General features: G+C 49.9%; 1 protein-coding gene across 1 annotated transcript; it reads left to right on the plus strand.

Annotated features, from left to right (window-relative positions):
* Positions 1-2,998: 2,998 nt before the first annotated feature.
* RAD51D (RAD51 paralog D) lies at positions 2,999-15,845 on the plus strand. Its single transcript, XM_077836695.1, has 11 exons — positions 2,999-3,092; positions 4,279-4,436; positions 5,593-5,654; positions 6,061-6,179; positions 7,042-7,123; positions 7,760-7,894; positions 8,477-8,572; positions 8,874-8,964; positions 10,292-10,362; positions 12,564-12,731; positions 13,776-15,845. The coding sequence occupies exons 2-11, from the start codon at positions 4,355-4,357 to the stop codon at positions 13,857-13,859; spliced, it is 990 nt and encodes a 329-aa protein (XP_077692821.1). The 5' UTR covers positions 2,999-3,092; positions 4,279-4,354; the 3' UTR covers positions 13,860-15,845.
* The last annotated feature ends 273 nt before the right edge of the window (positions 15,846-16,118 follow it).

Genomic DNA, 16,118 nt, shown 5'->3' on the forward strand with positions numbered 1-16,118 from the left:
TGTAGGGAGTTGGGATTCCAGTAAGTGTCTCAAGTCCTCGTGACAAGACAAAGACTGCCTGAGGAGAAAGCTAAAGGGGACTATGCTTATTCCTAGCTACATAGTTTTCAGCACAGTTCTGCAGTATTCCCAGGCCTGAGTACCTTTGAAGAAGTTTGAATAGGGCTGTGTGTCATAAGCAGGATCTGGGGAGAGAAGCTTTTAGCAAGATATCTTACTAGCCCACTGAGTGCATCACAGAATCTCAGAGTTGACTTCTTACTGTACAGCCAAAACATTCAACCGAGTAGCAGAGCTAACCACCAGCCATTTCCAAAACAGCACTAAGGAAATGAACCCTGCTTTGTTATAGTCTATGTAGGATTTTATACCATGCACATTACCATAGTATCTGAGCATCTTCCAGTCATGCATTAAGCAGAGTGACTAGCATCTCATGTGTTTGCTCTCCTTCCCCTCAGGGGAGAAGTGTGTGCAGGGGAATGAGTTGTTGTTTTTTTAAGAGTATACACAGTGCTGTATTTGGTATTGGTAGAGAAAGTCAGGTCAAAAACTCCTTGGCCTTAGGGTGGAAAAATTTGTGATAGACCTTGGATCCTGTGGCAGTTTATTCCACAGGTTAGGATCACTTTCCAAGAAAGCGGTCAGTTCTTTAAAAAGGCTACTTGTGCCCATGGAACTAGAAAGGGAGGTTAATTCAGATGGTCATTCAGAAGCCAACTCAGAGTGTAGTTAAGACAGCCATTAAACAGGTCTGAAATTGACACTGGTTTCATTTTCTCTTCCTATATCACAGAAGCCTGCCTGCTTTTCAGAGAATCAGTAGCAGGTTAGCATGTCAGAGAGAGTTTGGCACAGGAAAAGTATCCCTTCCTTGCTTTGTGGATTATACACTCTAGCCCTAGTGAACTCAAGGGTGGGACTATTAGATCAAGAATTTGCACAGAAGTCTTTCAACAGCAAGCTTTACCCATTCTTAAGCTATGATAGTATTTAAAGCCTACAGAGAACTTGCAGTATTAGCTAATGATCACTGCACGTTTGTAGAGAACAATTAACTGAGCCCAGAAATCAAACATTGCTTCAATATACCCCTGAAGAGCATTTTGGTTACTTCTACCTCAGGATCCTTATCAAGGACTTTAGCTACTTTGCTTTCAGGTAGCTATTTGGTTGCAGTGCTCAGAGCTAAAACTCTGCAGACCCAGAGTTTTAGATTTGCTACCTGAAGCTGCTGGAGTAATTTTAACATGAACACTAACAAGACCACAGACTTGTTTAAAGCTACAAGTCCTCCTCTGAAGGAGCCATGTCAGTGAAAGTAACAGATTTTCTTATCGCATTCAAGTTGTTTGCTCCCTTACAGTGAATATTTTAAGAGGTTTCATTTCTGCTGCCTTAGTATGCAGATTCTAGCTACTGTTTCCTAGAGACCCTCACAAAAATAAAGAGTTGCATTTCATGAACCTCTCCTAATTAGCAGTTTATGCAAGAGAAAAGAGAGCGCCAACTTGCAATCCTTGCTCACTTGATACAAGCCACTATAAGAATGAATTTTTGCTCCTAACATTCAGCAGGGATTAGGTCAGAAAGAGAGATGGAGTTTAGGGACATTCATTCAGAAAAACCAGTAATCTAGTATGCCTTGCTCTTCAGTTCTATACCTGGCTCTAGTTTCTAACTAATCTCAATATTAGTTTACTCTACTTCATTAACATTTGCTGCTCCTTCTTTTCAAAACTTCCCTTCTCTCAGCACCAACACTCTTCCCCAACCAGCCCTTCACCAAACACTAGCAATATCTACTACTTTAGCAACCAATCTGCAAATGCCCCCCCCCTTCCCACTACTTATAGATCCAGGGAGGCACTTAATTGCAATCACCTGTGCTAATTCTGGCCAGCAAGCAGGACACATCCTTCTATAAAACAGCTGATTAGAACTGAATCCTACCTGGGAGTATGTTTGGATTTCCCTTCTTCTCCATCCCTCTTCTGCAGTTGTCTTACTGAGCCATAGAAAAATTGTGGTCGTTTTAAGTTACATATCAGATTCAGAGCAGTTTTGGATTATTGACAAGGGATTTCTACAGCAAGCTGGTTAGTGTACTATGATCTGAAGATACCTAGGTGTTGTATGCATGCTCAGTGGTATTATTGTTAACCGGTGTTTGTTTCTAACAGGGGCCCTGCTGTCTCTTTAATTCTTTACAAAATGCTATTAAAAACAGTGTAGAAAAGTTTTTCTTTCTGCTTTCTCCGTGAGGGGTATTTCAGCAAGGAAGAAAGACCCAGCCTTTCAAAGGTATTTAGGCTTCCAACTTCTGTTGAAATGAGTGGGCCTTGTGGATCTAGATTTCAATTGGAGTTAGGTGCCTAAATACTTCTGAGGATCTGGGCTAAACAAAGTCCCCCTCACGCATGTGCTGAGTGATATGCCTGAGCATAGCCTCATTACACCTGAGGGGGCTGCCCACATGAATGAAGATAAACACATGCAGGATGGGGGCGAAGTAAGGTGTCTGACCCGCCTGTTTGCACAGAAGCTCATTGCAGGCGTGGGGCCCAACTGACTATACAGAGGAGCAATGAAAAGGATTGTATGAAGCACTGCCAAAGTAAACAGCTGACAAAAGAGAAAGGGGAGGAATCTGTTGCTAACTTCTTCCAGTTATTATAGGCCTGGATCCTACCGTTAGGTCCCAGGGTTCCCCCTGTGTGGATCTGACTGTAGTGGGGGGCACTGTCACCTTGGGGGTTACCAGTCGCTCTAGTGATTCCAATATGATTGCTTTGAGCTCCTGGGAAGGAAGGGGCTACAGAAGTGCAAAACATTTGTTGTTCTACAATGATTTCAAACTTGTGGCCCTGGTTCGGGAAAGCACACGTGGGTAGTGTTTTCCTGCTTCTGCTGGAACTTCCTTCCTCCTGCTGCTCTCCCCAGGCAGCCAGCAGGTGGAGATAGGCAGTGAGGGCTGAGCCTTGCCTTGCTGTTTGCTCTCTGAACCCGGCAGAGGAGCAGGAAGTGGAGGCAGAGTCAGCCTTGGGGAGCTGAGCTGGGGAGCTGAGCTGTGTGGGGCATGGTGCGCGCAGGTGAGCAAGCGGTGTCTCCCTGGGGTTCACCAGTGGCGGGTCAGAGGGGGTCTGTTCTCCGCAGGGCTTCATTCCTCATGCAGGAGGTGCCGGGGGGGGGGCAAGCAAGGCTTTTACCTTCATAACTGATGCAGCGAGCCCTCTCAAAGCGGGACCTCTGGCCCCTCTGCGCTCGGGGCTGAGCTTGCGGGCGGATGGTCGCTCCGCAGCTGTTGCGGGGCTGAGCTGGTTCCCGTCCCCTTTCGCTGTGGGGCTGATGCGCCCTTGGGGCGGGGGGTGCCGGGTTGGCTAGCCCTGCCAGAGCCCCGTAACGCAGCCGCTTACTCCAGGTCCGCACTGGAGACAGAGGTGCGAACGGTGAGAGCCGTGCGTGTCGGGGGAGTGGCTGGCACGGGAATGGGGTGATGCCGGGTTCAGAATCGTGTTCGGCTGGGTGCTCCTGCAAGGGCTCTCGGTGCACCAGGCTCTTCTGGGATTCTTTGTTATTTGTGTGACTGTAGGGCCTAGGAGCCCTGCTCATGGCATGCTGGTTTCCCTGCAGTCCTACACACTAGGAATAAGGTTCCCTAGGGCTGGTTGTTTCCCTGCAGCCAGGCCTGAGGTCCCCCTGCAGTCACAAGGGTCTGGCCATCGCCTGGCAAACCGCTGGGAGGTGTTGAGCGTGCGTGTTCCTCGCTAGCAATGGCAGAGCCGGGCGCAGGCTTTCTGATTTCTACCCTGCCAAGATCCCGGCGATGTTCAAGCAAAGATGCTGGGACCAGCGCAAAGGGCTTGGAGACCTCTCTTGGAAAGATGGAGCAGGGACTGGCTTTTCATTGTGTGCGTCCAGTGCCTAGCCCAATAGATCCCTCATGACAGCCTCTAGGTGCTGGCACGAGACGCGCAATAAATAATAATTCTGCATGAACCTGTGGGTGACCTGAGGATCCAGGCCCCGCTGTGATCTAGAGGCAGGCTACACAGATTCCGTCCATCCCAGATCCCGAGAGACGGCCCCTGGTGTGCAGTGCAGCATGGCGAGCCCTGCAATGGTCATCGCTCGCAGTGCTGGCCGCGGGACTTGGCCGTGGCTTTGTTCGTTGAGCTGGGCCGCTGCAACCAAGAGGCAGGGGGTGGTACGGAGAGTGAAGGGCAATGGCGTTTCCGTGTCCCCGGAATAACAGACCAGCCCTCTTCTCTTGTGCAGGGTGCAGGACTGCGTGGCGCTCGGCCTCCCCACGTGTCGATCCTGTCCCCTTTCCTTCAGGGGCTGTCACAGGGACATGGTGATACTCCGAGCAGGCCTCTGCCCTGGCCTCACGGCAGAGATGATCCAGCTTCTGAAAGCCAACAGCATTGCAACAGGTAACGGGGCAGCCCGGGGGCTCAACAGTAGGGTCTCCCCCACCTGGACTTCTGGGCAAACCCCAGGGAATAGTCAGAGGAGGGCACAGAGCTCTTTTGCCCGCTGGCCTGTGTTGTGGGGCTGTGTTCCCGCACCAACGGGTGGGACTGGCTGAGAGCTCAGTATTGCACTCAAGGAGCATTCCCAGATCCTCCTGCTGGACTCTGTTCTCTCGCTGGAGCAGAGTAGGGTGGGAGATGGGGCTCATGCCTTCCTCAGCGGTGACGGGGGGCACGTGACTGAAGCCCCAGCCCGTTAAGGCAGCCAGACGCCACGGAGCTGTGTCTGTCTCCTCTCTGTATCGGAGGCTATGTCTGCGCTGCAGTCCGCGCTGTGAATGCAGCATAGCCGCGACCTAGCCGGCCTGAATAACAATAGCAGTAATGCTATGGCAGCGGCCACGCGAGAACATACGCGGGGTCCCAAGCGGGTGCGTCCAGTGTGCCGTGGCTTCCTTGCCACAGTTCTCTGAGCTCGCGAGCTCGGGGGCGTCTACGCGTGCCGCAGTCACGCATCCTATTCCCGGGGACACGCACCCCGAGGCTTTGGCGTCGTGTCCAGCACCGCAGCGTTTTGGCACTTGGCACACCTTGTAGATTGGATGTCACGCGTTGTCTGCTGGGCCTCTCCAGGCTCTGCGGGGGCACTGTCATGCTGCACTTAGGCCCTGTCTGCTATTCCCACGCCACTCTGCCAACGCATTTGGATCCTGCCGGGTTGCACTCCCTGCCGTTGCAGCCCCGCGCATCTCCTGAGCAGCTAACGCCGACAGTGCAGTGGGTTTGCTCAGCCCCAAAGGCCGTTCACTTTTTACCCTGTGTTCCTTTACAAGCCCAGGAGTGAACGTGTCTCAGATGAGCCCTGTGACATCTTCAGCGAGTGCTCCTTTGATTCACCGCTGCTCAGGGAGTCCTGCTAGCCATTGGGCTGAGCTCAGTTAACGCAGCTCGGTGTCTGTGTGTGTGTGTAGGTGTGTACAGCTGCATGTTATGTCTTCTGGCCCAGGGAGGACATGGCAGAATAGCCTCCCGCTGTGTTGTGTCTAAGGAGTTCCCTGGCATTTCAGGGCTGTTACATTTTGGCCTCCAGCTGCTTATCTCTGAATGTTACTTGCAGTGGTGGATCTTGTCTCCTCGGACCTGGAGGAAGTTGCCCGGAAGTGCTCCCTGTCCTACAAGGTGAGAAGAGATTCCTTGGTGTTGATGTTTAATCTGGGAGCTAAAGCTGTAGCCTGCCGGAGAGAGCCATGTTTAGCCAAATGCTTTGATGTGGGTCGTCTGTCTGCAGAGACCTCACCTTAATGCATGAGTGGGCTAACAGTGCATCACGTACTCCAGTCAGTCTGTCTGCTGGGAGCTGTAGATCTGACCCGATGTTCCTTAGGGCCTTCCGTCTATCTGTAAAAGCTCCTTCTGTGGGGAAGTCATCATTCTTTGTACTGAGGTAGTCCCCTAGCAGCCCCAGTCACGGACCACAACCCATTATACTAGGTACTGTACAAACCAGAACAAGGACAGTCTGTGCCACAAAGCTCTCTCCGAATTCTTCAGTGTCCCATTTGGGGATGGCCGTCTATCCCCACAGGCCCTGGTCGCCGTGAGACGTGTGTTGCTGGCACAGTTTTCAGCTTTTCCTGTCAACGGGGCAGATCTCTACGAGGAACTCAAGAGCTCCACAGCCATCCTGTCCACAGGGAGTGAGAGGTGAGGACGTCACACGCGAAGGGGAGCGGGGCAAGGGTTAAAGCTGAAGGGTTCGTCCCTTCCCCAGCCAGAAGCCAGGTTGGATTTTAAGCTTCAACCTGGAGACAGCTCGAGCCGCTTGGCTGAGATCTGAGCTGACGCGGTATCTGTCAGGGATTCCCTCCCAGCAGGGGCTGAGCTGGGGACCTTGTGCACCTGGAATCAGCGGGGCTGCCTCTTGAGAGGAGAGAGATTCAGCTTTGCTGGTCCACAGCATTAGCATGTTAGCACCGGGCACCTATTTCAAGCCACCAGCCTACACTCCTGCAATTGAACCTTGCTCTGACCCCCCCGCCAAATGTATTAATCTCCCCATGCACTTGCACAGCTGCTGCATCGGTGCTGGAGAGTTTTATCCCATTCGGTTGCAGAACGTTATCAGCATTTGCCCAGGTGGCGATTTGAGCCATTAAGGATGGTTACTGCTGCCGGAACAGCATTGAGTCGTGATGGCCCTGAGCGTGAGGACCAGGCATAGAAATTAACCGTTCGATACTGGGTATCAACCACTCCGCCTTTCTCCTTCCCTACTGCTTGTAATAATCGAGTGCGACCCCTCAGAGAAGCCCACCTGTTGCCTTCATGCTCCAGAGCTTCCCCATTCCCTGTTCAGACTCTGTTCCTACCCCTGCCCTGCTGTCGTTTGCCCTCCCTCGCCAGAAGCAGAAAGGGGAGCGAGGGGAAGGTCGGGGGAGTCTGTGAGGATGTGAATGTGCTGGCTGAGTACATCTGAGACACCGATACCCAGAGGTTTCTGATTTCCAGCCTTCATTAGCTCAGTATAGTTGATTCTCGTTGTTGTTGTGGTGTGTTTCTCCTTTAGCTTGGACAAGCTGCTGGACTCTGGCCTGTACACTGGGGAAGTGACCGAGCTCACAGGAGCACCTGGCAGTGGCAAGACACAGGTGGGCCGTTCTGTGCCTAACAGAGCAGATGTTATAATGCCTCCCCCTTCCCCAGTTATTTAAGGTGGCAGCTCCCTACACCACGTCACCTGTGGCACATTCGGCATCCACAGGGAAGAGGGAGCTCGGGCCTCATTCGTTATTCCACCTTTCATTGTTTGATGGTTGATACTGTGCTCACTGGTGCTAACTGGGGGATATTTACAACAATTGACCAATAAACAGCTGTTGCCGGACATATGGCGAGAATCCAGACTCATCCTACCCCCTGTGGCCACTGATCTTCTTCAGCTACTAGCCCAAAGAAAGAGACGCGTTAAACTGACTCATCTTGCACCATGTCTGAAACTTAGGGCTGTGAACCAGGCTCTACCTAGAGCACATGGCAGTAGCCCGGATGGAGTCAAAGGCCTGGATCTGTTTGGTGAGGCCTGCGTCAATCTCCCGACCAGCAGAGGTGAAGGGCCCTGGGGGCTCCGCTGTCCGGTCGCTGCGTCATAGTGGTTTGCAGACAGCGAGCCCGCTCCTTAGCTTGGCTCAGGTGTAATGTGCTGGGGTTCAGTATGAAAACAAGCCCCTCCGCTAGGAAGGATGGCTGGAATGGGGTGAGATCCATCCACGCGCTCTCCCTCCTAGGTGTGCCTCAGCATAGCCATGAGCTCGTCCCACGACCTCAAGCAGAATGTCCTCTACGTCGACTCCACGGGCGGGTTCACGGCCTCTCGCCTGCTCCAGCTGGCTCAGACCAGGACGGGGGATGAGGAGGAGCAGGTCAGTGTGGCTGCATCACTGACTTGATGCTGGGAGCAGTTGGAGAGCCACAGAGCTAGTGACTCCTCGGCTGGTGTTGCTGACAGCGGCCTGCCCCAGAATCCAGAAATCCAATTTTCCCTCTTATAGACTTTCAGGCAGTTCAATGCTCCAGCCTTTTGTCTTCTTGGGCTTATCCTGGCTCCCTCTGTGAGCCCCAAACCTTCTTTTCCTGGCTCAGTGGAAGCTCTGGGTGCCCAGCACCTCTTGAGAATCAGGCCACCTATTCAGGTCCCTTGTTATAGATTTAAGCTGCCAAACGCTGGCCTTAATCATTCTGTGCCTCAGTTTTTCCACCTGTAAAATGGGGATAATGGCACCGCTACACGGGGGCAGTGGGCAGGGATGAGGACCCTTGGATTAAAGATGCATGTAGATGTGTTGGCTGAGAATGCTGGGCACCAGGTTCTAACATATTGTAGCCACCCGGACTTTGAAAGGTTTTGTTTTGGGTTTGGACGTTGGTGCGGTTCATGGAGAGGGTAAAGGCCGGGTCTGAATGAGCTGTCTCTGCGTGATGCTTCTGCTCTCCTCTCCCTGCAGGTGGAGGCTCTGCAGAGGATTCAGGTGGCCCGGGTGTTCGACGTCTATAAAATGCTGGATGTGTTACAGGAGCTGCGGTGCAGCGTGTCCCAGCAGGTGGGGCTCTCTCTTTCTCTTTCTCTTTCACAGCTTTCTCGCTGTGATTTGTGTAAAGATCCACCCAGTCCGAGCGGTGGCCTGATCCTGGGAAGCCAGGGGGCTGCTCGCATGAATCCGAATGTGCAGGATGGGGCGGACTGTTCTGCTGACATCAGGATTTCCAGGCTTCTTCAGGACTCCAATCTATTCATCCTGCCCCAGAGCTGCTGGTGACCACGCATCCCGTGCTGGCACAAGCTTTACCGGTGCCACTCTGCGTGTGTTGCCCTCACACTTTGCTCTGGGCTTTGCTCCCTAGGTCCTGAGCTCCTCGGGGCCGGTGAAGGTGCTGGTGGTTGACTCTGTCTCAGCTGTGATTTGCCCGCTCCTCGGAGGCAGGCAGGCGGAGGGTGAGTGAGGGGCACCGTGGAGCGAGCACGGTTTGAGGATTCGAAACTGGATCTCTGCAGCAAGGAAACACTGCAGCTGCCCATGGTGTGGACAGACAATTCCAGTGTTTTTCTTCTGGATCTCGCTAATTACCTGCAACATTTCCAGCTGGTATTCTGTGCTGTCAATGATCCCCAGTATAGTCTGATCCCTGAGCCCCCATGGGATGGGGAGGGGAAAATTTTGTTGTTGTGTTTTATTCCAGGGCAGTGTGGGATTATATAATGGTGCAGCAGATACAGTACACTTACTGGAGACCACCTAAAGATACCCCCCTTATTCGCTCCCTCCCACCTTGAACACCTAGCTGATTTCTTACTCATCAGAATTTTGTGGGGCTGCTGAAAACCTCTACAGATTTTGTCCCTGATTTCTAGTAAGCTGGGGGGTGGTGGGGCTGGATACTGCAGGTGATTGATACGGGAACTGGACGGCCGCTGGTAAAACACTTCACATAGGCCAGAGGGTAACTTCTAGTCACTACTGACTTGGGCTGCATTTGATTGTGCCTAAGAGTGAAGGATTCCATTGCCAGTCCTCTGAGCCATCTGGCCTGTAGTTATTGGAAGTCAGTGGAGAAAATGTCACCTAGCAACTGTCTGGTGGCCTGCAACAAGCAGGAGACTTGCAGTCTGTTTTCTAGAGGACAAGTGTGCACACTGGTCACCATCACAATTAGGGCTGCATGGCAGTCTCAGCAGAGAGGCAAAGGGTTGAATGGGTCATGGACAGTCATGTGGCCTAGTGGGGGAAGGCATCGTGGCCTAGTGAATATAGCACTCAACTGGGACTCAGGAGTTTTATTCCCGGCTCTCCAACTGGCTTATGGGATGACCTTGCATCAGTTGCTTCCCTTTTCTGTGCCTCAGTTTCCCCATCTGTAAAATGGGGATAATGCTACTGACCTCCTTTGTAAAGCACTTTGAGATCTATGGATGAGAAGCACCGTAGAAGAGCTAGGTGGCGATATTATTCTAGCACTGGTCCCCCTGGCTCAGGGGGGTGCCCGTTAATGGGGTGTGTGTTGGGGCTGGAGGAGGGAAAGATAGAACTGCTGCTGCCTATGGTAGATTTGCTTCCTGGTTATGAGAAATATCCAGGGACTGACAAATACGCACGTATCAACTGCACTAAGTTCCCATATTATATCGGGGTCACCTGCCTGAGTGGGAGTGCGGAGGACTGAGGAAACTGCTCCTGATCCATCCTCTCAGGAGAGGGTCCTAGGTCTCTAAGAAACTGCTGATGGAAGCCGGTCCTGAAATACCATTGTATCGTCTTCCACAGGCTTGGCCCTCATGATGCAGCTGGCCAGGGAACTGAAGACGCTCGCCAGAGAACTTAACGTGGCTGTGGTGGTGAGTTCGTTGGCCTTTGCCTTGCTCTTCCTGGGCTGGAAGCAGGGGATCCGGAGTTGAAAAGAATTTGGGGGCAGAGGATTATGACAGAGGTGACTCTGTTCAAAGCTGGACAGGAGCAGGCAACGGGACTCCTGCCACTCCGCAAGCATCCGTGGCCGGGGACTGTTCTCTGAACTGCAGCTCCACTTCCACAAACACCATGTAACCGCATGGCGAGAACAGAGTGGAGCAAGCGGTGGCTTTTAGTAACTCTGCTAGTTCTACTCATTGATCCAGGAGGAGTTCAGGACAGGTAGATGACGGGACTGTTTGCATTGCTCTCTGATGCAACAACTGATGTAGATTCCTATGTAATCTAGGTGTCTGGCTAGTTACCAGAGTGGCCCTTGAGCCAGTTGTCTTTGGGTAGGTACAGGGCATTACAGCATTTATAAATGGATGGTGACTAGAAAGGCCCCTGTGCTCTGTCCTCCTTTGGTTCTGGGGCTGGGTGTTCGCACTGAGGGTTTGACTCCTCGGAGGAGTGCTGTGACCCTGATCAGTGTGCCGAATGGAGAGGTCCTGGCAGAAAAAAATCATGAATAGTCAATATAGTGGAGCAGGCATTAAAATGTATTGGGAGAATCCATCTTTGCTGTTGCTCTGATCACCTATAAAGCAGCAAGCAAAGAAGCAGAGGGGGAAGAACAATCACAGATTCAAGGTTAAACTCACCACCTGGAGGGACTGCAGTCCCCAGGAATGAGGGAGTCTGCTATACGTTGGCCTCTCCTTGCTTCATTGCCAGTCTGGGGCCAGCATTCGTTTTAAGCCAACGCACAGATCTTATTGCAGCAGTTTGTGTAACCCATGCAAACGCGCTGTGGCCTTTTGTCTCCCTCTAATGGCTAGACCATGTTTTGTGAGTTGAATCCTTTTGAGCTAAGAGACCTGGTGCTTTAGCTCAAGTAGTAGAGGTTCATGCTTCTAAAACATAAAGTGGTGGCCAGGCAGGGATTTGGACTGTGGTGGACGGGAGAATTGCCTGCTTGGGGAAGCTTGTCCAGTACTGCTTGAGCTAAAAGATAAGCTTGGCAGCAGTAACGTATTTGTAAACCTGTATACATGGCATAGCCACTGGAGAGGCACAGAGAGCCACACCATGTTATATTTTGAAGGGCACAGGACTTAATTTGCACCAGGGGTGAGCCCCGGCACCTCTAGGCTTGGCAGTTCATAGTCCTGGCACCTCTAGGCCTCCTGCATCAGTTATTAAAGTAAAAAAAAACTTGCTTGAGCCCCGGCACCTCTTTCATTACAAATTAAGCACTGGACGGGCAGCATGGCCAGTCACGACAAGGAGCAAAGGAAGGAAAGGAACAAAAACCAGTGGAAGCAACTGATTGCATCCATTCGCTCCCTCATCATCAAGAAAGGGATAGATAATAAGACAGAAAATATCATACTGCCTCTATAAATCCATGGTACTCCCACACCTTGAATACTGTGTGCAGGTGTGGTCACCCCATTTTGAAAGAGATATATTGGAATTGGAAAAGGTTGAGAAAAGGGCAACAAAAATGAGGGGTATAGAACAGCTTCTGTATGAGGAGAGATTAATAAGACTGGGACTTTTCAGCTTGGAAAAGAGGTGACCACCTGGGGGATATGATTGAGGTCTATAAAATCATGAATGGTATAGTGACAGTAAATAAGGAAGTGATATTTACTCCTTCTCATAATACAAGAACAAGGGGCCCCCAAATGAAATTAATAGGTATCAGGTTTAAAACAAACACAAAGTATTTTTTCACGCAACGCACTGCCAGCCTCTGGAAGTCCTTGCCAGAGGGTGTTGTGAAGGCCAAAACTATGATGGGGTTCAAAAGGGAGCTAGATAGCCATTGATGGACCCATCTTCTACTAATCTATTAGCCAGGATGGACCGGAGTGGTGTCCCTAGCCTCTGTTTGCCAGAAGCTGGGATTGCGTGACAGGGGATGGATCACTTGATGATAACCAGTCTGTTCATTCCCTTTGGGGCACCTGGCATTGGCCACTGTCAGAGGAGAGGATTCTGGGTTTGATGGACCTTTGGTCTGACCCAGTATGGCCGTTCTTATGTTCTTACGTTCTAAGTGTCTAAGTTTTCATTGCAAGAAGTAGCCATTATTGCTGATAACTGGCTGGAAATGATAAGCTGGTTTGTTGCATTCCAGGTGACTAACCACGTGACGAGAGATGGCAGCAGTGGTCACCTGAAACCAGCCCTAGGTCGCTCCTGGAGTTTTGTGCCCAGCACCCGGGTGCTGTTAGAAAGCAGAGAAGGCACTTGGGGAAAAGCTAGCACCCGTCGCATTGCTTCCTTAACAAAATCGCCCCGGCAGGTGAGACTTTCCGGAGAGCCCATCTGGGAGTGGTGAGGATGGCTGTGGAGAAGGTTGCTTGGATTTAAGTCAGAGATAGGATGCCAGGCAAGGACTGAGTCCTTAGGGAAGTAATGCAAGAACTCTGGCTTCATTCAGGAGTCACCGGCAGGACGCTGTGATGGGCTTTGGGGACTTGAAGAAAATACAACCAAGCTATAAACTGTGGAAGTGCATGTATTTTCCCCCCCTGCTTCTAAATGGCCCATTTTATAATTCCAGACATACTAAATCAGTTGTTCCATTTCTAATTTGGGTCACACTGACTCAGTTGTTCCATCGAAACACTCCTGACTACGCATGGTCATTAAAGATCCCATATACCTACTTGCAAGAAGAACATTGGCTCAGATGTCCTGGTCAGTTACTAACATGGGTGACTATATCGTATTGTTCTCACTGCAGCTTCCCATTAGATACTATGGGCCAAGCCCTAAGATGGTGTAAATCCGTGTAACTCCATTGAAGTCACTGGATCTATGCTGATTTATACCACCTGAAGATCTAGCCCTATATTCTGTTTCCCTTCCTGAGCCAAATTGTTGTCAAGTGTATTGCAATAGTATCCAGAAGCCCAAATCAAAATCAGAGCCATATTGTACTGGACACTAAATAAAATAGTTAGAGACGATCCCTGTCCCCAAAGAGCTTACAGTGTAACACTGATACTAGGTACAGATGTGCCCTTAATTATGGACTCTTAGGGCTTATCTACATGTGGACATAGAGGAAAGTTAATCTGAATTAACTAAATGTGTGAATTTGAAATGGATTAGTTAAACTACATTAAATCCCTGTGTGTATTTACTTTTGGAAGTGAATTAAAATAAACTGACTTAAAGCCACTTAATTCTGAACGAGTGTGTTCACACCGGGATTTAATAGTTTCACTAATCCAGTTCAAATTCATACCTTCAATTAATTCGGATTAACTTTCCTGGATGCCTCGGTATAGACAAGCCCTTCGATAATGTGAGCTTAATTTCCTCTTGGCTTCCCTTACAGCCAACTGGGATTGAGGTGGAGCTGGACATCGGAAGCTGTGGGGTATTGGATGAGAGCCCAGCCGCTTCCGGAGCGGGACGCTGATGGAGAGTGAAAAGTGAACAGCAGATTACAAGGGCCTTTACTGTGGGCAGTAATATTAGCTGCAAAGGTGAAGACTGCAGAGCCATCCCGGGAGAGATGCTTGGAGTCCCAGAAGAAAGGACTGTAGAAACTGGGCTGTTTCCTATTGTCCCCGCCAGTTAAGGAACTCCCTCATCCTGGACAAGAGAGGTTTGGGCTTCAAGGAGATCTCGGAGGAATGTGTTTGAGTCGGACAAGTGCGGTGTGTGACTGTACCACTCTTCTGGAGTGCATTAAAACCACAGGCCCTTTCCTGGGGGTTTTGTGGATTGTCAGGGGAATCTTTGTCTCAGGGTGTCGTGAGGTGAGAGGGAATTTTGCTGAATTCTTTGCTGGGTAAACACCAGACTGTTGGTAACGTGGCTTTTTATAGCTGCCTGATCCCAGAACCTCCAGCCCTCTGGTGAGGGTCCCTGGGAGGCCTCAATAAAGAATACCATCAAGACCTTCAGGAGCTGGAATTCCATCTACTGTAGCAGCCATTAGTTTTAGTCCTGTTCTACCTCTAAAGGGTCATCACTACAGCAGCCTTCAGGCCTGGGTCCCGCTCTGCTTATTCTGTCGCAGCACGAGGGTGGACACAGGCTGCTGAAGGGAAACCACAAGAGAAGTTCTCAGAGCTTTTTATGGTCACATCTTTGCTACCCAGATTGTCAGTGGGAGTATTGGTATTTTGGTATATTGCATAAAGAATTGCTGGAAAAAGGTATAAGTATCTTGGGCCAGATCCTTAGCTGGTGCAAACTGGGTGTTGCTCCTGACTGACAGCAGTGGCAGATCTGGTCCTGTGTTTACGCACTTCTTGGCTGATGTATTTGATACCACTTTCTGTATTCCTTTGACTCATTTTTTAAAAAATTATTATTATAAGGAATATTTTGCGTGGAAAACAGGAACTTTGTTTTAATGAGGTTATTCTAGACCAGCTGCTGCGCCTGCAAATGATCACGATTTCAGGTGAGGACAGATGGACTCTAAGGCCTGGCCTGAACTCAGGGAACTGTACAAAAAAACACACACACCCCGATTTAGCTGAATCAGTGTTTGCACCGGTGAGAACATTAGTGTAGACAAGGCTCTGGTCTCTGGATCCATTTTTACCATCACGTTGATTAGACTTGCTTTTTGCTAATGCTGCGATGTAAACCGGTCCAGCTTCTTTCTATACCATGGCTCCCATTCCTGCTGGCACTGCTGTAGCCAAACTGGTGTTTGACTCAGGAAGGAGTTTTTGTAAATTTCCCCAGACTACAAATGGACTTACGGTCTTCTATTTTCGTCTGCAGGCAAATGTCCCTGGTAATGAAAGGAGCAAATAAACACACAAAAGGGATCTGAGATTTTGGTCTAATTGCCCTAAATTGCATGTTTTTCAGAATTTCCCAGGAGGCAGCAGCAGGTCTGGGTTTTGCTACCATTGGATTTTGTTTGTCACCTGTGTGTTGCTACAGTGCTTGTGAGAACCCAAGATCTCTGTTCTCTCAGGGATATAATTTAACAAGAAAGTGTACAACGCCTTCCATTAACTCAGCCAACCAACAATGTAATGCGTATGCATTGCTGTGTGAGATAACAATAAGCACAATAGCTAAGTCAACATGGTAGTCTAGGAAAGTAGCAAAGAACCATGTGACCAGATATAAATAAAATAGGTTTATCATCATTGGAAGCCATTTGTAATTATTATTTGTATTGATCCGGCACCAGTACCCGTGCTATGCAAACCCAAAAAGACAACCCCTGTCCCACACAGCTTGCAAACTGACTTTTGTCTTACAATCTTTTCTGTGCAAATAGTTGTCATGCGTGTCTGGTGGAGATACAGTGGGCCAAATTCTCTGCTGCTGCAGATTGGCCCAGCTCCCTTGAAGTCACTATCAAATTTGACCTGTTATGTATTTTGTACCAGCTGTGTTTACACACCGGTTTATAAACCTTTCAGGTAAACTCCTATCTGTCATTATTACTTTTTCCATTTAGTTTGGGAGTCCGAGGTGGAGTACAAATTGGGGGAGGTGGAGTAGGAAAGGGAAATTATATAAAAATTTCCAGATGCTGTCACAGATCCATAGAGGTGAAGACTAGAAGGGACTATTAGATCATCGAGTCTGACCTCAACCTTACGTAACCTGCATTTAGCCAGAGATTTTTAAAGCTACCTAAGCAATTTGAATGGCCATTGGGCATCCGGAGCCCTAAGGTGACTTTGAAAGCCTCAGC

This window comes from Eretmochelys imbricata, chromosome 17 (genome assembly GCF_965152235.1).
Source record: "Eretmochelys imbricata isolate rEreImb1 chromosome 17, rEreImb1.hap1, whole genome shotgun sequence".
Taxonomy (NCBI): domain Eukaryota; kingdom Metazoa; phylum Chordata; order Testudines; family Cheloniidae; genus Eretmochelys; species Eretmochelys imbricata.